The 26135-nt window shown below is 47.3% G+C and overlaps 2 protein-coding genes across 2 annotated transcripts; one reads left to right on the forward strand and one right to left on the reverse strand.

Moving 5' to 3' along the window:
- Positions 1–1423: 1423 nt before the first annotated feature.
- Positions 1424–7548, reverse strand: OAZ3 (ornithine decarboxylase antizyme 3; the record flags this gene model as incomplete). The annotated part of the gene is given in 6 exon segments (XM_082204362.1): positions 1424–1689; positions 2577–2662; positions 3878–4053; positions 6009–6083; positions 6085–6145; positions 7529–7548. Coding segments are annotated over 6 exon segments (627 nt in total). The 3' UTR covers positions 1424–1480.
- A 2422-nt stretch (positions 7549–9970) lies between these two features.
- On the forward strand, positions 9971–20683 carry MRPL9 (mitochondrial ribosomal protein L9). The gene is made up of 7 exons (XM_082202565.1): positions 9971–10135; positions 13326–13485; positions 14259–14383; positions 15577–15627; positions 17407–17508; positions 18850–18933; positions 20242–20683. Exons 1-7 carry the CDS (start codon positions 10046–10048, stop codon positions 20359–20361), a joined length of 732 nt encoding a protein of 243 aa, XP_082058691.1. The 5' UTR covers positions 9971–10045; the 3' UTR covers positions 20362–20683.
- Positions 20684–26135: the final 5452 nt, after the last annotated feature.

The raw sequence follows: 26135 nt of genomic DNA on the forward strand, positions 1-26135 counted from the left end.
TTTCAGATATGGGAAGGGGTCAGGGAGGGAGGCTGAGTCCAGCTTAGAGCGGGGGAGGCCCTTTGTGCATCCAGATGTTCCCAGACTACAACACCCATCATCCATGGCCACTGGCGTGGATGATGGGAATTGTAGTCCGGCAACCTCTAGAGGCACAGAGGTGCCCCATGCCTGATCTAGAGGGTTGTTAGGAGCGGCAACCTGCCTTGGGCCATTTTGGCCCGGGGGGGGTGAGAGAAGGGGTGCCTTCAACATCTAGCCCTACTGTGACACAAGCCTTAGGTTGAGCTCCATTCTTTTGTTGTTAAAGGGGGGTTGGCCTTTTCTCAGAAGCAAGAAGATTGTGTTGTCCAAAAGAGACCTCATTGCCTCCTGCTCCCAATAGGTGAGGGGGGTTTGCCCATTATTATTTTTAAAAAGCATCCTAGTTTTGGTCATGGGAGTTTTCATGTGTACGTCTGGGGGGGGGGACAGACAAGACTGGGCATCACACGTAAAAGTTGGAATCTCCTTTGGCGCTGTGTCCACCTCGTCCCCCCACAAACAAAATGCAGTGTTTGAACTCAATGTGCGTTACATGCATTATTACATTGATTCTTGTTTTCCTCTTTAAATAAAGGCTCGTTTTTGGATTGTTCTCAAATTCTTGTCAGGAAGAAACCAGTGCTGAGCACGGCGCATAGGTAAACCATGGGATTGCCTCACAAGCAGGGCGTATGGAGGGCTTTAGAAGAGGTTTAGGCAAATGGATGGAGGGTAGTAGTAGTAGTAGTAATAATAATAATAATAATAATATTTATACCCCGCCCATCTGGCTGGGTTTCCCCAGCCACTCTGGGCAGCTTCCAACAGAATATTAAAATACAATAACCTATTAAACATTAAAAGCTTCCCTAAACAAGGCTGCCTTCAGATGTCTTCTAAAAGTCTGGTATTTGTTTATTTCCTTGACATCTGGTGGGAGGGTGCCACCACCCAGAAGGCCCTCTGCTTGGTTCCCTGTAACTTGGCTTCTCACAGTGAGGGAACCGCCAGAAGGCCCTCGGAGTTGGACCTCAACTGACCCTCCTCATACAGATGTGGTACCATGACCAGAGGAACAAAAGGACAGCTGTTCCGTCTTAACATAACAGGGATTTACGAGATGGGGAGGAGGAAGAGGGAGACCCCAACCACGCTTGCCATTAACTGACTTAGGAACTAGTCGCTGGTTGGGGGCCCTGCAGGAAGGTAAACGGCGCTTCCGTGCGTTGCTCTGCTTCGCCAGGAGCAGCTTAGTCCTGCTGGCCACATGACCCGGAAGCTGTACGCCGGCTCTCTTGGCCAGTAAAATGAGATGAGCGCCGCAACCCCAGAGTCGGCCACGACTGGACCTAATGGTCAGGGGTCTCTTTACCTTTAAACAAAGAAACAAACAGGATGCTGTGAGCTGTGGTGCCTGTTTAATGTCACCCTCTGGGGGAATCGGTGACCTACTCATTCAGGGAGCCTGTCCGCCAAGAACAGCCCCATCCTGCCTCCCAGATGGGTCTGGTTTCAGGGTCCTCCACTTCTCATCCTCCTCCGCTTGGCAAAGTTCTCGTTCCACGGGGTAAGCCATGAAGATGACGTCCTCCCAGGGAGGAAGGGAAGGGTGATCCGGCCGCAGGAGCGTGAAACCCAAGAAGCCAAAGGCTCGTAGCAAGTCTCCTTCGAGCGAGGGGAGAAAAAGAAGAGGATTAGGAAACCAAGGGCAAGAAGATCTTTCCTCTGGTTTATCCCATTTATCCGAATGTTTGTCAAGCCACACTTCCATAAAAATGCAGCGTATATACACGCTTACATTAAGAGCAGTAGAAACATCAATCGGTTAAAATAAAATAATAAAAATAAAACTGCATGGCAGAGGCCTGTCAGATTAACAGACATCAAAAGCAAGCCAGGGATTATTTCCTGCTCAACCTCTAGTGGCAAGGAGTTCCGCAGGGCCACAGAGCTGACCGAACCTCAAGAGGTGCGCGAGCAACCTCTGAACGCGCCCCGCCAGAGGATCGTGGCGGAGTGTAAAGGATTAGGCAGTATTTGGACACTAAGCTGTTACAGGGCTTTGTGAAGGAACATAACTGGTCCAGTAGCAAACTGGTTTTCACCCTGCCTTCCACCTCACACTCTAAAGACAGGTAGATTCCGGCCCTACCTGGAAATGCCGTTGGGCATTGAACCTGGGACCCCCTTGGAATAATGATTCCAGTCCACATGGTTCTGGAAAAAATACGGCTTTGAATCGGAACATAGGAAGCTATGACCATTAGTCCAGCTAGGTCAGGACTGTCTGCACTGACTGGCAGCCTCTCTGCGGTTTCAGGCAAGGTTCACTCCTGGACCCTACCTGGTGGCCGAATTTGGATGACGCTGGACCAAAATGTCCTTTTTTAATGCTTTTTTAGGATGGTTTTTTCTGGCCTAATAATAGCCCAAATTTGGAATTGGAATTTCCCTCCTCTTTGCCCATTTCTATATCATTTCCAGATTTCTGGCATGTGGAATTCAGGACCCAAAACCCAGATTCTGTTAGCAAGGGGAATCTCTTTCCTTACCCCTGTCCCGTCGAGTCTTGTGGAAGTTAACAAGCACCTGGTCTGCCTCTGTATTTTCTTCCACGTATTCCAGCGTTGCAGTCAGGCTAGGAGCAGAAACAGCCACAGGGTCCGTATTAAGCATTTATTATTACTAAGGGTGCTGTTCTCTTGCAAGCAGGGCTTGCAAAGGGACTAGTCCTCAGTAAGGTGTTCGGGTTGTGTGTGGCCCGTACCACTGAATTGTGAGAGCTCCCATGAGTGAATCCATCCAAAGAATTCCCTGGACCTAGAAAACCAGATTGTCACAGAAAAGGCTACTCTTCTCCTTGACATGCTAGATTTCTACATACAGGGAAAGGTGTGTGTGTGTGTGTTTTTGCTCCCATTTTAAATTGGAAGTCCAGTCATAAGTGCCCCAGTCTGACACCACTCCCTTTGAACACACCCCACAATCATTTACGGAGCCAAAGCATAGTGCCAAGTTTGCTAGCGGTTCAATCGGCCATTTTGGGAGGTGGAAATCTACTGATGTTAGCTGCAGTAAAAAATTGCAGCGCAAGGAGCTCTTGTTGAAGATACTGTATTTTTCGCTCTATAAGATGCACCAGACCACAAGACTCACCTAGTTTTTGGAGGAGGAAAACAAGAAAAAAAATATTCTTAATCTCAGAAGCCAGAACAGCAAGAGGGATCGCTGCGCAGTGAAAGCAGCAATCCCTCTTGCTGTTCTGGCTTCTGGGATAGCTGCGCAGCCTGCATTCGCTCCATAAGACACACACACATTTCCCCTTACTTTTTAGGAGGGAAAAAGTGAGTCTTATAGAGCAAAAAATACAGCACTCTATTCCATTTCCTCCCTCCCTCTGGCTCTTCCATTACACATACAAACGTTAGTACCCCATTATCACTGAGCATGCTTCATGTTTCTGAAGTTCCACCCCAACCCATCGACTTTTTCCCTACTTCTGTAAATCTTAGGTTCCCACAGTCAGGTGCAGGCGACCGCATCTAGAGCATCTCTGCCCATAAATAAATCCTCAATGCCTTGGGTTTGGGATTGAGTTCCATTGGTTCTGAACTATTGCCTCCCTCTCTTTGCTTCTAATATTTCCCCCCACGAGAGCTGGGGTGGGGGTGAGCGGTGGTCTCTAAATTGCTGGAAAAACGCTGGGCTGTTTCCAACATTAGTCCTACTCAGAGCAGACATCTTGAAAAAGAACGGGCACGGCCAACGTAGGGACATTCAGTGGGTCTACTCCGCGCGCAGTGACAAAGCCACCCACTTCTGACACCCAGTTGCAGCGGAGCACCGCTCTCACCTTTCGCGGCTGTTGCAGTCCAGGGCAAGGTGGGGCGTGTCGAGGAAAACCGTGCGTGCCTGGAGGAGGCCGTGCCAGTGGCTGACCCCCTGGCTGCCGCGGGCAAAATGGAAGTCCAACTGAACCGGCTGGTCGGGACGTTGGCGCTCGCCGGCGAAAACAGTGAGATTCCCAGCCTGGGCAGTTATTGGGTGAAACGTTTGCAACTACTGGTTAGAAAACACCTTAGCAGAATCCCCCTTCTTTCAGGTGAAGAGTGCCAGTGATTGATTGATTGATTGATTGATTGATTGATTGATTTGCTAAAATGCCTCCATCCCTGCGCAAGAGGGAGATGTCAGCTGGTTTGCACAAGTGCTGAGTTATGGCAACATTTCGTTAGAAAATTGTAGACTTTGGAAGGAGACCCCAGAGGGTATATATCGCCCAATCCCATGCAATATATTTAAACCAGTCGAAGGAAGGAAACTAGCAAAACAATGAGTCCACAACCTTCCCCCCCCCCCAACTCAGTTTGTGAAATCAGCACTCTTTGGAGAGACCTGCTGGCGACTCCTTTGAAGCTGAAAGCATCTATTTGCAAAGCATCTTTAATCCAATATCCGCTGAGGGATGATATTTCCACCCAACTACTGAGATGGTTTCAGACTATTTAGTTGAGATTTTTTCAAAGTCTCATTTAAAACTACTTAATGGTGGCTACTGAGTCTTTTATATGTTTTATATGTGTTCAATAGGTCTGTATTGCAAATATTTTATGTGATTTTTATTGTCTAAATTGTGTCAGTAAAGGCTGAATGAATATTCTCCCTGGAGAAATCTGCCTTGTGTTGAGCCAGACCATGAGTCCATCAAACCCAGTGTTGTCTACACGAACTGGCAGCAGCTGTTCAGGACTTCAGGCAGAGGATATTTCCCTGAGGTTGGAGGGTAGGGGCAAACTGTGTATGCTATCTTCAGCTCCTTGGAGAAAAAAGGTGGGGTAGATATATAATGGGGGGGGGAGCCCTGTTGTCAAATTTCAGATTGTAAGCTCATTGGGGCTGGGACCCTTTCAGTGCACTTTTGTACAGCATCGTGCAAGCAGATGGTGGTCTATTATAACACAAAGGGCGGCAAATATGTTCCAGCAGCCTTAAGGGTTTTCAACGCAAAATCCATTTCCCAACTCCTGTACGCTGCAAATGTCTGGCATAATGGGGACCAGCCTAAGCTAGATGGCTTTCAGGCAAAATTTCTCCGATCTCTGCTGCAGGTACCCAACTGCGTCCCTAACTCCATACTTCTGTTAGAAGCTGGTGAACGCCCAATTTCAATTAAAGCGTGGTGGGCTGGCCTAAAACATTGGCTCAGGATTTCAGTGTTTGATCTAGGGAAGGGTTTGTACCAACACCTGACCAATGAGGAGTTTGTCAGCAAATGGCAGAAAACCATGGCTAGAAAAACTACCTCTATTGGTCTGTCACCCCCCCCCCCAACTCAATTACCTGGGTTATGAAGGTGCCCTAAAGACGTTAAAGCAAAGATTATGGGATAATGCACACAGTGACTTGCGATCTCGATCACACGCAGTCTGTAGTCCACTGGCAGTAGGAGTACAATATGGGCATGTCTTTAAGTTAACACCTTACATTAAAAACCTGAAAGTACCAAATTACTGAACATTATTCATCAAAGCCAGACTAAACGTCTTTCCTTCTGCAGTGTTGGATGGCAGGTGGAGAGGAGTTCCCTACCAGGACAGACTTTGCTCATGTGCCCAAGACATCAATTCCATAAAGCATATTTTGCTGCACTGTCCGAAGTATGAGCAAGCCAGGGCTGAACTGATATTACCTTTGCTGGTACCTTTCCCAGGAAAATCAGAGGCTCACTATGTCAGGTTCCTATTGGAAGACCGGACAAACACTAGAACATTAGCAGTGGTGAAGTTTTTATCGGTGATTGCAAGAACCAATGATCCCTATCTTTAAGTCTGAACAAAATGCTTGTTTAACCTGGAGGTAGGCTGTCTGAATTATGCATTGCTTTGTAAGGATTTGTTGGGTCTCTGGACCGCAATAAAATTTCTAATAATAATAATTACTGATCCGATGCAAGGCCGGAAAGGCCCGAGGCAGAAGAAGCCTACCTTATATACCTCTTTAAGGCTCGCTTGGTCTCCTTCGAGGCTCCTTCTCTTGTCTGGGCAGCCGCCCACGAACTCAGGAGCACTGCGGGCAGTAGCGGGGCCGGATACTCAAGCTCTCACGCTGGGTAAGGGTTGAGCTGTGCCGCAGAACGAAGACAAGAAAATAGATGCCATGGATAAGCCCGGGAAGCCGGTTCTGAAATCAGCAGGTGCCTTGAACACAAGGGGCTGGAAACTTGACATTTGGCCCCATAATTCTGAATAATAATGTGTAAAGTATAATGGCTCAATTCACACTGCAATGAAAAATGCCCGAAGGCTTTAACATGGGAGATTTTCCTCTGAGCTTCTCAATGGGTTGGAAATTAACTGTTACTGTTATCTGGTAGTTCTGACAATGTGTTTAACTTTAGATCACACGGGAAGTATTGGGTTGCAAATCCTCATCTTGAAAGGGAGATGCCTTTACAGCGGTACCTCTGGATGCGAACGGGATCCATTCCAGAGCCCTGTTTGCATCCTGAGTAAAACATAAGACGCGACTGCGAGTGCGCGAATCGTCATTTTGAGCGTCTGCGCATGCGCGAGCGGCGAAACCCGGAAGTAACGCACTCAGTTACTTCCGGGTTGCCACGGAGCATAACTTGAAAATGCTCAACCTCAAGCACATCTAACCCGAGGTATGACTGTAGTCTTTTGATCCCAGCCAGAGTGGAAGCAAGTTGCGATAAGGAAGCTCTCCATGAGCCCGCAGTCTCGGGCTGGAATGGGGGACAGACAAGAGTTTTGATCTCAATCCTGTTCAAAGTTATTTTTAAGAAGTCGAGCCTGTGCTAGCCACGCACAAGATAAGTTCATGGAATTATCTGGATGTATCTCTGATGTTTTTGTTCTGTTTTGAAGAAAGTTTTGCAAGTAAAGCTCAAATCAAACCTATGGGTCTGGTCAACAAGGAGTCAGTTTGTATGCTTCCAATTGCTGTGCAATATTAATATCTGCAGTATAATGGGCTGACTTAAATAGGGAAATAGGAAGCGAGTGGATTGAAGCGGAGTCAGACCATTGGTCCATCTTGCTCAATATTGTCTACACAGGCTGGCAGCAGCGTAACAGCATTTCAGAGAGGAGTCTCCTCCAGCCCTACCTGGAAATGGTGGGGGCACTGAACCTTCTGCTTCCAAGGCAGATGCTCTACCACTGAGATTTAAAAATGAAGCAAGATTCTAGTCCTCATCATTCTGAAAACATGTCTCTGACACAGCTCTGCCTGGAGATGCCGGGCCTTGAACCCGAGGCCTTCTGTATGACAAGCAGCTGTGCCACCACTGAACTATGGTGCTTCTTCATCTCCAGGCAGCTGTCCCAACAAAATCTGGGGGTCCAAAAGTTCCCAGTCCTGGGATGGGGGACATGCAGCCGCTCCCATAGTCTCCGATCCTTGGCCGTGCGCGCTATATGTTTCTAGCAATATATGGGTGGCACGTCCTCCAAGGTGGCACCCATGTGTGGCCACCTCTTACCTCTTGCCACTGGGCGTCATTTTCCGCCGATATCTAAGGCGGCGCTTGCTGATGGCGCAGAAAGAGGGGCTGGAGAATGATAGCGGATAAAGGCAGTTCCGTACCCCCCCCCTTCTTGGTCCAAGAAAGGGTGTTTGTGGGTGCCCGGTTCCGCCGCGTTTTGCTGGGCAGTGCCTCCCGCCCCGGGCAAAGTGGGTCCTAGGTGGCAGGGCCCCCGCCTTAAGTACCCGAGGGACCCCTATTGTGACCTGCGTGAGCTTCTGCCCCATGGCAACTGGGCTGTGTCACAAGCATCATTGTGAGAGGCCACGCCCCCTCCTGGCCACACCCAGGCGAAGCTCCTCCCACTCCTGGGTACCACAGCATCCTCTCCCTCATAAGCACACCTGGCTCTGGGTCCGCACCAAATGGGATGCATTTAAAGCACATCCAACACACACATATCCGGCACACGGCTTCCCCAGGAGGATCATGGGAGCTGTAGTTTCCCTCGCTCGCAGAACCCCTGGCAAACTACCGTTCCCAGCATCCCTTGGGGGATGCCATGCGTTTGAAATGTGCATGGGTGTGCTTTAAATCTATGGTTCGGGGCTGCCCATATTATTGCCCACACTGACTGGCAGCTGCTCTCCAGGGTTTCAGGCAAGGGTCTAAGAGATGCTGGAGACCAAGCCTGGGACCTTCTGCAATAATAATAATAATAATAATAATAATAATAATAATAATAATTATATCCCGCCCTCCCCAGCCGAAGCCGGGCTCAGAGCGGCTAAAAACAGTAAAATGATACAACAGTCTAAAATCATTTCATTTTTTTCTATGCATTTCTTTAAAGAAACAGTGAATTATCTTCAGGGGCGCACTCTGCACACACTCAGAGGCACGTTGCCCTTCCTTTTTGAAGAGCCTCAGTTCTGTTGGAGTTGTTGGCGAGAGAAAGGCACAGCGTGCCTTTTCTGAGGCCCTTTGTCCTTACGACTTTTTAAATAAATTTAAAAATCACCTTTATGCTGTACTTGGAGAAAGGAAAGGAGAAACATACTCGGCGCATGCTCAGAGTTTCAGCTGCCACCCTAAGGACTAGAATCTTGTGCTCTTATCACTTGCTAGCCTGCCTGGAGCCCAGAGCCCAAGAGCAAAGCTTTCGGCTGCAATCATGAGGACTAGGATCTTGATTCCCAGTATTTTGAGCCGGCCTACAGCCCAGAGCCACTGGTCCAGCCTATTCAAACCAAGGGAGACCATTACCCCATTACTCACCAGGCTTCTGCGCTGCGGCCCCCAGTTGCTGCCCCTTTTCTTTGCCCACCCTGCAGGCACCGCAGCCCAACCGCACCGGCGTCCAGGGCGTCAGTAAATAAATTTAACGATGATCTTGCTGGCAATAGAAATATGAATAATAATAATATTGATAATTTTTATTTATACCCTGCCCTCCCCAGCCAAGACCGGGCGGCTAACACCAGGTATAAAAACAATGGATTAAGACATTGACTTCCAAGATATTGAATGTCTTGTTGTTGTTGTTTTAGTGTTTATAATATTAACTTGTAAGATATGGATTTGTTTGTTTGTTTTGTTTTGTTTTTGGTTTGTGTTTTTTTGTTTAGTTTTCGAATGTTGATTTTTGTGTGTTGTGTAGTTATCTTTTGATATCTTTCGCGTTGTTGTTGTGTGGAAAATACTAATAAAATTCATTTTAAAAATGGATTAAAATGCAATTTAAGATTAAAACACAACATTAAAATGCAGCCTCATTTCAGCAGAAACTCAAATCAAAAACTTTCTGGGGATATAGTTATAATAGGTTAAGATCATAAAGATGAATGAAAGAGGGTAAGGATTTGCTGAACGGACTTTGTAAACGGGAATACGAAAGGGGAGGTGTGAGGAGGTCAAGGAAATGAGCAAATGAACTTAAAGATATTGAAAAATGGATTATTTCTTTTTAAGATATTGTTCTTTCTTTTTTCTCTTTTCTATTTTTTCAACTACTGGGTTTTTTTAAGTCTTTTTTTTCTTTTTTGGTAATTTTCTTGTTAACTGTTCTTTTTTTTTGTATGTTTTGTGTAAAACCTTAATAAATATTTTTTTTTAAAAAAAAAAACTTTCTGGGGATAACAACTAGTGAGTGTAAATCGATGACTCAGCCTGAACCCCAGGCGGGTTGCAGCAAAGGACTCCTCTTCGCAAAAAAAAAATATATAATTTTTTTGCACTCTGCGTATGCTCAGGGGCACTCTTGACATGCTTTTATCGGGGGCGGCGAGGGAGGTGGGTTTTTGCTTCCGTGTCACGATAGTCGAGAGAGAGAGAGAGAGAGAGAGAGAGAGAGAGAGAGAGAAAAGGAGTAAATAAATCCTGGGGGAAGGAAGCGTGCCGGTTGTGTGTTACGCCGGCTCCTCCCTCCCGCTCTGCCCGCCCCGCAGTCGACCCACCCCGGCGGGCGGAGCCAGGCGAGGCCGAGGCTTCTGCGGGGCCTGCGCGAGGCGAGCGAGGCGCGTGAGGGGCAGGGCGATGCTGGCGGCGGCGAGGGGCCTGATCCTGGCAGGGGCCTCCCTGGGGGTCCCGCTCGTCTGTAGGGGGCTTCGCCTCTCGGCCCCCCTGGTGAGGAAGGAGGGGGGTGAAATGTATGGGGGGGTCTTTGGGGAGAAATATTTTAAAATATGAGATTTGGGGAGAAATATAGGGGGGGTGGGGGGGGGTCTTTGGGGAGACTGCTAAGGGGGCGAAAGGGGGCAGGAATGTGATGCCTATCTAAATGGAGGCCTTTAAAACGAGGCTCTTTTTGGGGGGGGACACGGAGGTTGGGGGTCATTCCAGAGTCGCTTGGTTTTTTTGTTTTGTTTTTTAAATAAAATAAATTATTTTTTAATAAATGTTTTATTTTTTAATAAATAAAATAAATTATTTTTAAATAAATGTGCACCTGAAGAAGTGTGCATGCACACGAAAGCTCATACCAAGAACTAACTGAGTTGGTCTTTAAGGTGCTACTGGAAGGAATTTTATTTATTTTGACTATGGCAGACCAACACGGCTACCTATCTGTAACTGTTTTTTAAATGATATTTATTAAGATTTCAGGAACAAAAAATTACATAGTTAAAGAGAAAAGAAACAAGGGAAAATATATATTAAAAAAAACATAAAAAGAAAAAAACATACAAAATACAAAGTACAGGGGGAAAAAACACTTAAAAACGAATTAATCCTTCCGTATCTTACATTTCGTTTCCTTGCTTCCCTGACCTCCTCTCACCTCCCTTTTTTTGTATTCCAGTTCAATTGGTTAATTCAGCAATTCCTTTCCCTCTTGGTTTATGTCTTAGTCCTTTAACTTAATATATTATAACTTTAGATTCTCACCTATTAACCACCCATTTTTACATACATTGCTGCTAGAACCACTTAATTTCATTCTGACATCCTTCTAACATTCCTTAATTTTAAAATTTTTCTGTAAATAGTCTTTAAATTTCTTCCAGTCTTCTTCCACCGTCTCTTCTCCCTGGTCTCGGATTCTGCCAGTCATTTCCACCAATTCCATGTAGTCCATCACCTTCATCATTTCAGAGTCGCTTTGGGGGCCCCTCCGAAAGAGAGAAATATTTTAAAATATGAGATTTGGGGAGAAATCTAGGGGGTGGGGGGTCTTTGGGGAGACTGCTAAGGGGGCGAAAGGGGGCAGGAATGTGATGCCTATAAATGGAGGCCTTTAAAACGCTCTTTTTGGGGGACACGGAGGTGGGGGGTCATTTCAGAGAAATTACAGGGCGGGGGGTGTCTCTGGGGGTCGCTTTTTTGTTTTGTTTTTTAAATAAAATAAATTATTTTTTAATAAATGTTTTATTTTTTAATAAATAAAATAAATTATTTTTAAATAAATGTGTATCTGAAGAAGTGTGCATGCACACGAAAGCTCATACCAAGAACTAACTTAGTTGGTCTTTAAGGTGCTACAGGAAGGAATTTTTTTATTTTGACTATGGCAGACCAACACGGCTACCTATCTGTAACTGTTTTTTAAATGATATTTATTAAGATTTCAGAAACAAAAAATTACATAGTTAAAGAGAAAAGAAAAAAGGGGAAATATATATAAAAAAACATAAAAAGAAAAAACATACAAAATACAAAGTACAGGGGGAAAAAACAAAAAAACACTTAAAAACAAATTAATCCTTCCGTATCTTACATTTCATTTCCTTACTTCCCTGACCTCCTCTCACCTCCCTTTTTTTGTATTCCAGTTCAGTTGGTTAATTCAGCAATTCCTTTCCCTCTTTGTTTTTGTCTTAGTCCTTTAACTTAATATATTATAACTTTAGATTCTCACCTATTAACCATCCATTTTTATGACATTGCTGCTAGAACCACTCAATTTCATTCTGACATCCTTCTAACATTCCTTAATTTTACAATGTTTCTGTAAATAGTCTTTAAATTTCTTCCAATCTTCTTCCACCGACTCTTCTCCCTGGTCTTGGATTCTGCCAGTCATTTCCACCAATTCCATGTAGTCCATCACCTTCATCATTTCAGAGTCGCTTTGGGGGCCCCTCCGAAACAGAGAAATATTTTAAAATATTAGATTTGGGGAGAAATATAGGGGGTGGGGGGTCTTTGGGGTTGAATGCGCTTCGGGTTGAGCGTGTTCGAGTTGCGCTCCACGGCAACCCGGAAGTAAAGGAGCGCATTACTTCCAGGTTTCGCCGCAGGCGCAGATGCTCAAAATGACGTCACGTGCATGCGCAGAAGCGACGAAAAGCGATGCGCGCGTGCGCAGATGTGCCTTCACTAGTTACGTTTGCTTCTAGATGTGAATGGGGATCCGTTCCGGTATCTAGAGGTACCACTGTGTGTGTGTGTGTGTGTGTGTGTGTGTGTGTGTGTGTGTACACACACACACACACACACACACACACACACACAGTGGTACCTCGGGTTACATATGCTTCAGGTTACAGACTCTGCTAGTCCAGAAATAGTACCTCGGGTTAAGAACTTTGCTTCAGGATGAGAACAGGAATCATGCGGCAGCAACCAGAGGCCCCATTAGCAAAAGTGGTGCTTCAGGTTAAGAACAGTTTCAGGTTAAGAATGGACCTCCGGAACAAATTAAGTACTTAACCCGAGGTACCACTGTATATGTATATGTATATATATGTATATGTGTATATATATGTGTGTGTGTCCCCAGTGCTTTTCTTCTAAAAAAATGTTTAGGGGTACTCTCATTTTTACTCAAGAAAATCACCATTTTTTAAAGGTAAACAAATTGCCTCTTCGCAAAGTAAAAAATGATTACAGACAACCAAAATAAGAGATTAGAGAACCTGTATAGTGGTCGAAGGAAGTCAACCTTTTTTCTTTTCTTTCCTTTCCCTCCCTTCCTCCCTCCCTCCCTCTCTTTCTTTCTTTCTTTCTTTCTTTCTTTCTTGTATATCCTTATTCTTTTTATTTTCTTTTTCCACTTCGTATTTCTGGAATTTTTGTATGGTTTGGGGTTTTTTTTGTATTTTTGTATTTTTGGAATTTTAATTTTATAATTTATGCAATTGTATTCCTTTTTGTATGTATGCAATAAGTATATAGCAAATAATTTTTTTTAAAAAAGGATCTGGCTTTCGGCTCAAGGCGGCTCCCTGTGCTTGTCTTTGAACCATGAGGACTAGAACCTTTGTTTTTAGAGAGGGGGCCTCCTAACAGGGAGTGGCGAGGAGGCAGTCCGAGCGGCTGTGTCAGAGCGGAGGTGTTGGTGACTTATCCCAAGTTCTCTGTCTCCGCTGCTCAGGAAACGTGCATCGTGGAGCGTTGGTGGAAGGTGCCTTTGAGCAAGGTGGGCCGGGAGCCTCGGATTAAGCACCGCCGGTATAAGGTCTACCGCTTGGTGGAGGACACCAAACACAAGCCCAAGGAGCCTCTGGAGCTCATCCTCACCCAAACCGTGGACGGTACGTAGCTCCCCATCTTACTTGCACATCCGGTGCCGTTCTACAGAAGATGCAGAAGCCCATGCTAATCCGAATTTACCGTATTTTTCGCTCCATAAGACTCACCTAGTTTTTAGAGGAGGAAAACAAGGGAAAAAAATATTCTGAACGAAACAGTGGATGTATGGTTTTTGCGGTGCAGGCTGTAGCCCATGGACATGCTGTATGACCTGATGGTGAATTTGGGGTGACCCAATGCAAAAATCCTGAGGATCCATGGGCTTTTACCTCCCAGGCAGCCTCCTTTATCTCTAGGCTCCCTTATCTCCCTCCCTGATCAATTGCCGATCAGCTGCTTCCTTTCAACACCCACTTCCCTCTTTCAAAAAGAAAAAAGCATGATCTGCTTTTCGCCTCTGGGCAATTCGGCTCCAGGGACCACACATTTATTTCTTCATGTTCTCTAAATCACATCTTCATCCAAACATAGATGCTAGGATAGTGCAGTTAAATATATATGCAAGTATCTTTAGTAGGGGGTAGTCCGAAACCTATTTGGAGAGCATCAGGTTAGGAACTGTTGTGATACAGACTGGAAACTTCTCTCCTGCCTTAATTTTTATTTTAAAATTGAGCTGGGATTTCCAGGAAGGAACTATACACCGGGTGTGTTTTGTAAAGGGAGCATATTCTCTCTCTCTCTCTCTCTCTCTGTGTTGCCCTGTGTTTTGGGAGAGCGCTTTAGTTCCTACCCCGCTTTGCAGGCAAAAACATTCCACGTTTCTCGTTCGCAGATGTGGGGAGCCGAGGCGACACGGTCCTGGTGCCCAAATCTTTCGGCCGCAGCCGTCTCCTCAACCAGAACAAAGCCGTTTACGCCTCTCCGGAAAACAAGAAGATATTTGAAGAGGAAAACCGGGTGAGTGCTGTAAGAACACTGGAAGACCTTGGCTGCTGGATCAGGCCGGGCGAGGGGCTCATCCTGTTTTCACAGCAGCCAACCAGGGGCCCCACAATCACAGCAGCAGCATCTCCTGCAGTTTCTGACAGTGACAGCAGAGCAGAGCCATTGATAGGCTTCTCCTCTATGGATTTGTCCAATTCTCTCCGGAAGCCTTCCAAGTTGGGGGCCTTTGATGCCTCTCCTGGGATTGAGCGTCACAATTTAACCACACTGTGTGAAGAGATCTTTCCCTTTGCCTGGACTGAATCTCTGAAGCTCAGTACGTTTCCGAGCACAATTCAAAGTGTTGGTGCTGACCTTTACAGCCCTAAAAGGCCTCGGTCCAGTATACCTGAAGGAGCGTCTCCACCCCCATCGTTCAGCCCAGACACTGAGGTCCAGCTCCGAGGGCCTTCTGGCGGTTCCCTCCCTGCAAGAAGTGAGGTTACAGGGAACCAGGCAGAGGGCCTTCTCGGTGGTGGCGCCCACCCTATGGAATGCCCTCCCAGCAGATGTCAAGGCAATAAACAACTATTTTACTTTTAAAAGACACCTGAAGGCGGCCCTGTTTAGGGAAGTTTTTAATGTCTGACAGTGCTGTATTGTTTTTGATATTTGGTTGGAAGCCGCCCAGAGTGGCTGGGAAGACCCAGCCAGATGGGCAGGGTATAAATAAATTATTATTATTATTATTATCATCATCATCATCATCATTGGATGTCCCCAACTTCTAGTTATGATGAGAGAGTGAGAGAAACCTCTTATGTCTCTACAGCTTGCAAAAACAAAACAAAAAATGCCTATTGGCCAGAATTGTGTACAAAAAGGTGGATTTGAGGATGATTCATGCCTGCGAAGCTAACAAAATCAGTGGACATTAACATACTCTCTGTGGCAGCATCATTTAATTATTTGCTGTATGAAAAAGTGCATTGCTCTGCCCTGAAGCTTCCGTTATCTGGCTTCATTGCATGGCGCCGCGCTCTTGTATTATATGCGAGGGAGAAAAGATTATCCGCTTTCTCCTGAAAGTGCATGATTTTTTTTTTACACCCCTCCTCAATATTGACATGGGTATGCCTGTAGCCTTGGTCTATCTGGGCTGAGTGGGACAATATGCAAGCTGTCTCGCTCGTCCTTGACTTCTCTTCTGTTTTTCTGCCCCTTAGTTACGTCAGGAAGGGAAACTGCCGAGGCTGCAGACCCACACAGGCGAAAAGGTAAACTGATCCAGATCTGCGGCGTGTGTCTAAATGCAGTTTTCCGGTAGGACAGTGCCCTAGTGGGAAACCTGAAAGCAGAAATTGAGCACAAAAATCTAATGCTGGGAAGTGAAGTTTACTAAAACTCTTCCAAGTTCCCACCTGGCACAACAGGGAGAACCTGGCAGTACCAGATCAATGGCAACATGCGTGGCCGAGTGCTTGCCGCTTTCGTGAACGTTGCAAATCTTGTGAGAGTTCCTAAATCATGGATTCCTGGGGAGGGGTGGGACACTCACCACTTCCGTCGCCCAGCTTGCGCAGAGGGGTGAAACGCAAGAGGGGAGGAGGAGACTTGGGGTGCCAAAGTTCTTATTTTGGGGAAGAAACCAGAAGGGGCCACTCCCAGATTCTGCAAGAGACTGACATGAACTTTGTGGATCTGCACTGTAAATAGTTTGCACAATAAAACCTGTAAAAGACAGGTCGGAGTCCTGCCTGGTTACTCACGAGCAACCCCCACCAGCATCTGACAGGTAGTGTTGTATATTCTCCCTTGCAGTTCTCTCTTTGGGCGGGGGGCAGCAGCAGGCCATCTCTCCCTCTCCCCTCCCTGGCCAGGAAACCCCACCGCACATTTGAATATGCAGAAGCCCCATCAAATGGCACCTTCAGCTACAAGCAGGAGGACCCAACGCTATGAGGAACAGGGAAAGCGGCTTTTTACAGAGTCAGATTGCATGTGCACCTAGTTCAGTCTCGTCTACTCTGTTTGACAGTGGCTCTCCAGGGGTTCAGACAGTGGGGAGTCTCCCCTAGCCCTACCTAGAGTTGTTGGGGATTACGATACAATACGATACGATATCTTTATTGTCATTGTCCCACACAGAACAATGAAATTGAAAAATCTACATAAGACATTCCCAAACCCCTAAAAACTCTGAAACCCCATCTTAAAATACAATATACTATAGAGACTCCTTATACTGCGTTTAAAACCAGAATTGCATTTGGGTAGAAACTGTTTCTCAGGCGGCTAGTCCTGGTCTTTATAACCATGGACCTTCTTCCAGAAGGCAGAAGCTGAAAGAGATCATTTCCAGGATGTGCACTATCCTGCACTATCTCTGCAGCTTTCTAATGACACCTGGAAGCATAGATTTGATCCAAGGTGGGAAGAGTGCACCCAATTATTCTCTCCGCAGTCTTTACAACCCTGGACAGCATTGTTTTTTCCCTGACCGTGCAGCTCCCAAACCACACACGGAGACCATAAGTTAATACAACTCTCCACAGCACAATGGTAAAATGCCATCAACAGGTCCTTGGAGAGATTGTTTTTCCAGAGGATTCTCAGAAAATATAACCTCTGCTGTGCTCTCTGCATCACGTCTTTGCTGTTTTCTCCCCAGGTTAGGTCATCCCTCAACTCCATTCCCATTCTCCATTGAACCTGGCACCTTCTGCTCTGTCCGCTGAGCTAAGCCTTTCCCCTGAAAGAAAAGCAGGAGTCTAGTCCTCATTGTTCTGAATGAAGGGCTGATAAATAGGAATAGAGGAAGTTGCCTTACACGAGCCAGAACACTGGCCTATCCAGCTCAGCATTTACACTGATGGGCAGAAGCTCTCCAGGGATTTGATTTGGGGGGGGGGTCTCCCCCAGCCCCAGATGCTGGGATTGAACTTGGGACCTTCTGCATGCAAAACAGGTGTTCTGCCATGGGCGATCTTCCGGGTGTAGTTTTTTGGAGGGCTTCTTTTCTTAAGGCTTTCTGTTGTTCCTCTCCCGGTTTTCAGACCGTCCGGTTCCTGCGCAAGTGCACCCTGGAAGTCGGCGTGAACGACTGCGAGCAGTTTGAGCTGACCCACGAGATCGTGGCACGGCACTTCCTGAGAAACGTGAGCCCCGCCTGCGCGGCCGCTGGCGCCCTGCCTTCCTGGCGTGGGGAACGGAGGGGATCTGGCCGGCTCCTCTCAGTCCCAGCCGACACAGTCCTGGGCTGGCTGATGGGAGCCGTAGTAAAAAAAATGGCCGTCCTGGCAGAGGCTGATGGGAATCGTCGGCCAAAATGGCCATGCTGCCCATTAGATTTGTTCAATAAGCACACAAGACGTAACCGGCTGTACGTTTGAAAAAATAATATGTTCTGATATTTGATTACATTTTTGTATGAGTTGCATTACTGTTTATATGTATATGGATTTAGTTTGTTTTACTTCTGCTGTGCCATATGGGTCACTTTAAGAAATAAATAGGTAGCCGTGGTATCTGAAGAAGTGTGCATGCACACGAAAGCTCATACCAAGAACTAACTTAGTTGGTCTTTAAGGTGCTACTGGAAGGAATTTTTTTTTTTTTTTTTAAGAAATAAATTTTGTATCTGTTGATTGCCAACACCTGTCACTCGAATCCATATTGTGCTTGTCCATTTAACGCCACTCTGTAAAAGTTGCTGCTTACATCAGCTACTACTATGCCATAAGATGCACTGTCCTGTGATATCCTATATGGTATGTATGGTTGTTGACGGTTTTTGTATTATTTTTGCTGTAAAAATGTGTGAGATTACGATACTGTATTTATTTGCATTACCTTGAGTTTGTACTACTGATGAAGCCTAGGATGGCAAAACAAGGCTAATATTCCTGGAATCCTTGTCTTAGACTCTGGAAGGATTCTGTGGAACTGCAACAACCTTTCGTGTGGATTGTTGGACTCTATGAACAGACAGGTGGAATAGACACTTCCACATATATGGACCTTATGCATAAACTGATTAGAGAACGAACTGATCCACTGGGTCTTCTACTTTTTCCGTTGAACTTTGAGCTACTTCTGTTGTAATCTACAATTTAACACAATGAATAGTACATATTATTTTTTTCAAACGTACAGCCAGTTATGTCTTGTGTGCTTATTGAATGTTTCGCGTAACCAGAGGTTTGTTGTTGTTTTGCCCATTAGATTTGTGACAGCATTTTTCCATTTGCAAAAAAAGAAAGGCAAGGATGTTTGGGTGAGAGCCCTAATGAGTTACGGGGTGGTGGGGTTTGGCAACGGAGGGTTTTAAGAGCATTTCGTTGAGTTGATCTCTACCTGATAAGGGTGGCATATATCCTTGCGGGGACGGTTGAGGGGAGAGGAGGTGTTTTCATAGGGGATGTGGAGGTCTCAGACAACGTGCCCCTGCCCCGCTTGAAGTGGGTTGCTCTGATAACGCTGTGCCCTTGTCCTTCCAGCTCGGGGTCGTGGTTCTGCCGCATACCTTGAAGCTTCCGGATGAGCCCATCACGGAATTGGGGGAATATTGGTGCGAAGTTACGGTAAGTTTGCCTCCTGTATGTTAATACAGGTCAATGTATGGGATATTTGTACAGTGGTACCTCGGGTTAAGTACTTCATTCGTTCCAGAGGTCCGTTCTTAACCTGAAACTGTTCTTAACCTGAAGCACCATTTTAGCTAATGGGGCCTCCCGCTGCTGCCGCACCGCTGCTGTGCAATTTCTGTTCTCATCCTGAAGCAAAGTTCTTAACCCGAGGTACTATTTCTGGGTTAGTGGAGTCTGTAACCTGAAGCATATGTAACCTGAAGCTTATGTAACCCGAGGTACCACTGTAATAGGAAAATTGTGCCCTCTTTTTCTCCAGAATGCCAGGGTAGATGATGTATGTATTGTGTAAAATACGTTTCTTTGTTTCTTTCTTTATTCCGATTTTTTTGCCCATTCTTCCACCACAAGGTCCCAGCAATTTAAGAAGTACAATATGAAAGCCAGTTCAAAACAAGTTATAGGAGCAAGATTAGGGCGGGTCTTAAAAAAAACTATCTCAGGTATCAGAGGAAAGAAGTGTGTCTTCTGCATACGACAGAAGCTCTATAATGAAGGTGCCAGGAGGGGAAATTTCACAGGTTAGGGGGTTGCCACAGAGAAGACCCCCCTTCCCAGGCTGAGGCACACTCCCCAAATTTTCTGAGGGTGTTGGAACTGCCAAAAGGGACCCCTCAACTGATACTAGCACCCAAGAGTGTCTGCGGGGTACAGGGAGATGATATTTCAAATATTTTGGGCCCAAGTCATTTAGGGTTTTACTATTGTAAAGTGAGCACCTTGATTTGGGCCTGCAAACAAACCGGCAGCCCAGGCAGCTGTTTTAAAACGGTGGTGTCATATGAGACTAAGAGATTAATTAAGATTAAATTAAGACTAAGAGAGCTGAGTGGGGGGTGCTCATGTAAGCTCACTGTATACAAGTTGTACAAGTTACAATAAAGTATTTCATTTCATCTAAATGGAACTCCAGCCAGTAACGGGCACTGTGTTTGGGGCCTGTTGAAGTTTCTGAATTATCTCCAAGGGCAGCCCCACATGGAGCGCATGGCAGTAATTATGAAAGTTTAAGGAGTGTCCGCTGGATCAGGCCATTACTGCCTCCTGCAGGGACGATAGTCCAGCCTGGATGTTAGAGTCCTGTGGCCGAGCCGTCTGCCTGAAAGGGACCGGGAAAGGCAGTCCTAGTCTCAGCAGGGGAGCTTTAACGTCCTCCCCATCTCCTCTTTCGATTGACCATCGTCTTGGCTCTGGGGGGGACACACCCGGGCCCCCTGTCCCACTTCTGCCCTCCTTTTGCAGGTGAACGACCTCGACACCGTCCGGGTCCCTCTTTCTGTGGTGCGGTTCGCAGAACCCAAGCCCGAAAGCTACAGGGTCTGGCTGGCTCAGCCGGAAGACGCTCCTCAGCAATATCACTGAAATCTGCCCCAACCCAGGAGGAGAAGGGAGCAGCGGGGGCTATCAAAACAAAAGATAGAGACTGGGGGGGGCACCCAGCTTACCTGCACAGCTCAGGAGGTCCAGGGATCTTCGTCAGATTGGGTTTGGACAAGATCTTCGTCAGATTGGTGGGAGGTTTTTTTGGGGGGTGTACTCCTGTCCTAAACGTTCAAAGGCATCTCTGACGGACGTGTTTCTCTCGAGTAAGAGGATAACACCAAGTAGAGTTCTATGATTTCCTCTCTTGAGGAGCAACAGAATGTCAAGTCTCTTACGAATAAAAACGTTTCAAAATCAGAAACTCTTCCTGGTTGCAGTGAGTCAGCTCGGCCAAGATCCCCGTTCTGTGGACCAGGAAGGGGAGTTAGAGGGAGATCTGGCCGCTGAGGCACTCTGCGTCTCTTCTCTCAATGTCTGAGGGCATCTGGATAGTAAAGCACTGAAAGGGTTTTGTGATGGCGATGGAGGAGTTGGCCTCCATTGATTGCCTCGGTCGCAGGGTGCGGAGACGGAAGGGAGCCGCTGATCTGCCATTGGCCGAGCCTTGCTCTGACACTAAAGGTTACGGAACTGCTGTTGGCTGAGCTTGCACTGACGCTGCAGCAGTTGTCAATTGCCACTGGCTGAGTTTCCCCCGGTTTCCTCTAGAGGGGCGGGGCCGGCAGAATATCCCAGCAAAGAGCCTTGAACGGGAAGGTTTGAAGAGGGAGAGGTCCCAGGGAAAACAGAGACGGTCAGGAGGAGGACGAGTTGCAAGGGCAGAAACCCAGGAAAAGGAGCAGGCTAGAGGAGTGACGCTGTGGTCTAAACCACAGAGCCTAGGGCTTGCCGATCAGAAGGTTGGCGATTCAAATCCCTGCGACGGGCTGAGCTCCCGTTGCTCCCTGCTCCTGCCAACCTAGCAGTTCGAAAGCACACCAGTGCAAGTAGATAAATAGGTACCGCTCTGGCGGGAAGGTAAACTGCGTTTCCATGCACTGCTCTGGTTTGCCAGAAGCGGCTTAGTCCTGCTGGCCACATGACCTGGAAAAACTGTCTGTGGACAAACGCTGGCTTCCTTGGCCAGTAAAGACAGATGAGCGCCGCAACCCCAGAGTCGTTCGCGAATGGACGTAACTGTCAGGGGTCCCTTTACCTTTTAGAGGAGAGGCCCTTGTGGGTCGGAGAAACCCATGCATCATCAGAATCATCTTTCCAGAGTTGTGAGAATTGGGATCTTGCTTTATTTTTAGCTCAGTGCATGCAGAAGGTGCTAGGGTCATTGTGTAATGATACCTCCCAATAGGGCTAGGATCCTTGTCTGAGACCCTGGGGAGCTGCTGGCAGTCTGCATGGGTTGAGCTGTGCCCCAGCTGAAGTTTCGAACCTTTCGAGAACAGAACTCTTGGAAGGACTTGCGGCAGCGACCCATCTTCCTCTGCGGTGTGTCCCGCCACCAAGGAGACTTTGCCGCCTTGGCGACCCCTTCCCCAAGTCGTGCAAAAGGAGATGGAACCGATGGCTCCATCCTGGACGACACCTGGCGGCCCATCCTGTGGACCTTCGCCCGTTCGGGTCTGCGTCTCTCCTCCTCCACAGCCATTAATTACAGCATTGCACACCTTCGGCATGAACAATGGCGTTTGAAGCGCGCTCTGGAATAATTCACGCCTGGGGCTGTGTGCCTTTGGAGCCAGCCCTTCAGATGATGGATGGGGCCCTCTGCTTCCTCCTTTTTTTAAAAAAAACCACCCTCCCTCCCAGGAGGGGAAGCACGAGCTTTCGCTCACTTTAGCCGCGAAGCGCTTGGAGCGGCCCGGGCAGGAAGAAAGTGTGGGCGTGCTGCTGCGTCCTCCCCGTGGGGAAGATAGCCGGGAAAGCTTTTTATTTCGTCCTCCCCTCCTCCCTCTTAAAAGCAAAGCAGGGGAAGCTGCCAAAAGTGTCATTAAGCCCCTTACGTGGGCCGGCGGAGGGGCTCTCTCTGCCGGTGGGAGACGGAACACGGCCATGAATATTCACAGAGGCGCTCGGCCCTTTGCCGCAGGAGGCCCATCAGTTATGGCAAGGCTGACGTCCCGCCTCGTCAAGGTGACTCCCGAGATAATGTCAGAGGATGATTCTTCCAAGCTAGGGAGGGGAAGGCAGCTCAGAGGACAGGGGGGCGGATGGAGGGAGAGGGTGTGGCGCGCTGATCCCCGTCTCTTCCTTTAATGGGACGGATGTGGGAAGTTGATCTCCCAGCTGGGATGCAAATATCTGGCCACCCGCTAGCGAGTCCGTAAAGACACACAGTGGTTTTGCTGCGAAGCGCAGTCGGTCAGCGTGGTGCCATCCAGATGTGCTTGGACCCCCCGTTCCGCCGCTCTTGCTGGGAGTTGGGAATCCTAACAGCACCTGGAAGGTCATAGAATGGTAGAGTGGGGAGGCGTGATGGACACAGAGCCAGAGGAGTCTCAGTCCGCACCGGACCCTTTGCCTCAGGCAGCACCTAAACTTAGTCTGGGGCCTGATCCTGAAGAGTCCCAGTCTGCACAGGTTCCCTTGCAACAAGCACCAGCTGCGCCGAGTCAGGGGCCTGATCCTGCCCTGGCTCCAGATGCGGGGATGACCTCGTTGCCTCCAGCTGGGCCATCCCTTACAGCTGCTCCACTACCGGTTGGGTCAGGGGAGGCTGAGGCGGCCTCTGGGTCTAGTAACCCACCGACGTCTCCCGAGCTGCAGAGACTGAGGTCTGAGAGAAGGAAAGACCTGAGTACTCGCAAGAGGAGTGCTCGCCTTCAGGCGAGACAGGGAGGTGAGTTGCCGGGGGATCAGGACCGGCTGTTACCCCGAAAGAGATAAAAGCCTGTCAGACCCTGCCCCAGGTTGCGGGAACAACATTGCTGTATGCCAAATCCTGCCTGAGATCCGGTGCCTGACCTTGCCTGGTTTCCTGCCTTGGCCCTGCCGGACTGACTCCTCGCGGAACCCTTGGATTCGGGACCGGACCTGGACTGCGTTACCCGGGTTACCCCTGGGCCCAGCACAGGAGGGACGGCAGGGGTCATCCAGTCCAACCCCCTCGCAGCCCAAGAATCCCTGACAGACGGCCATCCAGCCTCTGCTGAAAAATGTCCAGTGAAGGAGAGTCCACTACCTTCTGAGAGAGTCCATTCCACAGTCTACAGACACCCGTCCTCAGCTAGCTCAGGGGTGCCTTAACCCTTGGGCCTCTACATCTTGCCAGACTCCCATCAGCATAGGAACACAGGAGGAGCCTTCATGGATCAGGCCAATGGCCTATCTGGTCCACCTCCTGTTCTCACAGTGGCCAACCAGTCGCCCCAAAGGAAAGCGTGCAAACTGTCTCCCTTCCTGTGGTTTCCAGCAACCAATTTTCAGAAGCATTTTTCCCTCCGACTGTAGAGAAAGGGCGCAGCCATTGTGGCTAGCAGCATGCCTGGCCGTTGGCAACAAGATCTGGAAGAAGCCGTGCTAGCTATCCCTGCAGTCTTCTCCTCCCATTGTGTCGCCTACTGCCTCTTCCCCATCCCCTGTAGATACTCCCCAGCCGTTTAGCATTTATTTATTGAATTTCTTCCCCATCTTTTTTTCTCTTATTTTTTTAAAAATTAATATTTATTACTTTTCCAACGATTTAAACACTACAAAAACAATACAATACAATACAATACAATACAAAAACACTACATAACATTGACACATTAAACTAACAAAACAAAAACAGTTTAAAATAAATCAAACAATTTCAATATCTTATCTTTCATTCACTTATTTCCACGACCTCCTCACACCTCCCTTTTTGTATTCCACTTCTGTTAATTGTTTCAGCAATTCCTTTCCATCTTCCTCTGTTTTCTATCCTATAATTATCTTAACACATTCTAACCTTATTTTTCCTTTAATACTCTATTAATCTATTTATACTTAATTCCTTATAACATTTCTACTAAAGCTATATAATTTCATTCCAACATTTTTCTAACATTCATTAATTTTACAGTATTTCTGTAAATAGTCTTTAAACTTTTTCCAGTCTTCTTCCACCAACTCTTCTCCCTGGTCTCGGATTCTGCCAGTCATTTCCGCCAATTCCATATAGTCCATCAACTTCATCTGCCATTCTTCCCGGGTGGGTAAATCTTGTGTTTTCCAGTACTTCGCGATCTTTTTTCTCTCCAAGGAGCATATGCAGGGCTCTCCCCCTTCTCTGTAGTGCCCCCAACAACCCTGCAATTTAGGTCAGGCTGAGAGGCAGTGACAATAATAATAATAATTTATTATTTATACCCCACCCATCTGCCTGGGCTTCCCCAGCCACTCTGGGCGGCCTCCAACAAAACATTAAAGGTGCTGTGGGTTAAACCACAGAGCCTAAGACTTGTTGATCAGAAGGTCGGCGGTTTGAATCCCCGCAATGGGGTGAGCTTCCGTTGTTCAGTCCCCGCTCCTGCCCACCTAGCAGTTCGAAAGCACATCAAAGTGCAAGTAGATAAATAGGTACCGCTCTGGCGGGAAGGTAAACGGCGTTTCCGTGCACTGCTCTGGTTCGCCATAAGTGGCTTAGTCCTGCTGGCCACATGACCTGGAAGCTGTACGCCGGCTCCCTCGGCCAGTAAAGCGAGATGAGCGCTGCAACCCCAGAGTCGGCCACGACTGGACCTAATGGTCAGGGGTCCCTTTACCTTTTTAATGCATCAAACATTCAGATGTCTTCTAAAAGTCTGGTAGTTGTTCTCTTTGACATCTGGTGGGTGTTCCACAGGGCGGGCGCCACTACCAAGAAGGCCCTGGTTCCCTGTAACTTGGTTTCTTGCAGAGAGGGAACCACCAGAAGGCCCTCAGTGCTGGACCGCAGTGTCCGGGCAGAACAATGGGGGTGGAGACGCTCCTTCAGATAGGGCCAAAGGCTTGCACCCAGTGAACATCATGGCCAAGTGTAGATTTGAACCCTCGTCACTCAGAGTCCTGGCCTGACATTGCTACACTACTACACTGGCTCTTCCAGAGGTTGACCAGTGGAACCAGAGGGGTGGCCACCAGTTCTTGGTCACTATTGCTCTCTCCCCTTTCTTAAATTCTGAGCAGCTTTGTTCCAATAGGAAAGCAGGATATACTGTATTTTTCGCTCTATAAGACGCACCAGACCACAAGACGCACCTAGTTTTTGGAGGAGGAAAACAAGGAAAAAAAATATTCTGAATCTCAGAAGCCAGAACAGCAAGAGGGATCTCTGCGCAGTGAAAGCAGCAATCCCTCTTGCTGTTCTGGCTTCTGGGATAGCTGCACAGCCTGCATTCACTCCATAAGACGCACACATATTTCCCCTTACTTTTTAGGAGGGCAAAAGTGAGCCTTATAGAGCAAAAAATACGGTAAATAATGAAACAAATGCCATCTGGGACCCTAGTGAGAGCTCAGGGCCTAGACACAAGAGTAGCTGGGGCAACCCAGCCAAATGGGGTATAAGTAAAAAAAAATTATTATTATTATTATTATTATTATTATTATTATTATTATTATTATTATTATTGTTATTTTCTTAGGAGTCTTGGGGAGCTGTGAGCAGAGGGGAAGGGCAATCTCTATTATTGAAGCAGAGATTCACCTCCCCTTTTTTTGTTGGTGTCTGCCTCCCTACAATTTGGCTGCTATTTTTATTCATTTTACAGCCCTGACAACGTAAATTTCCCCCCTCTTCCTGTTTGGCACCACCAGGTGGCAGCCGAATCACACCTCCGGGTGATTTACGAGGGCGTTCCCCTGTCTTGTCC

The sequence above is a fragment of the Podarcis vaucheri genome (genome assembly GCF_965113315.1).
Source record: "Podarcis vaucheri genome assembly, chromosome: 16".
Taxonomy (NCBI): domain Eukaryota; kingdom Metazoa; phylum Chordata; class Lepidosauria; order Squamata; family Lacertidae; genus Podarcis; species Podarcis vaucheri.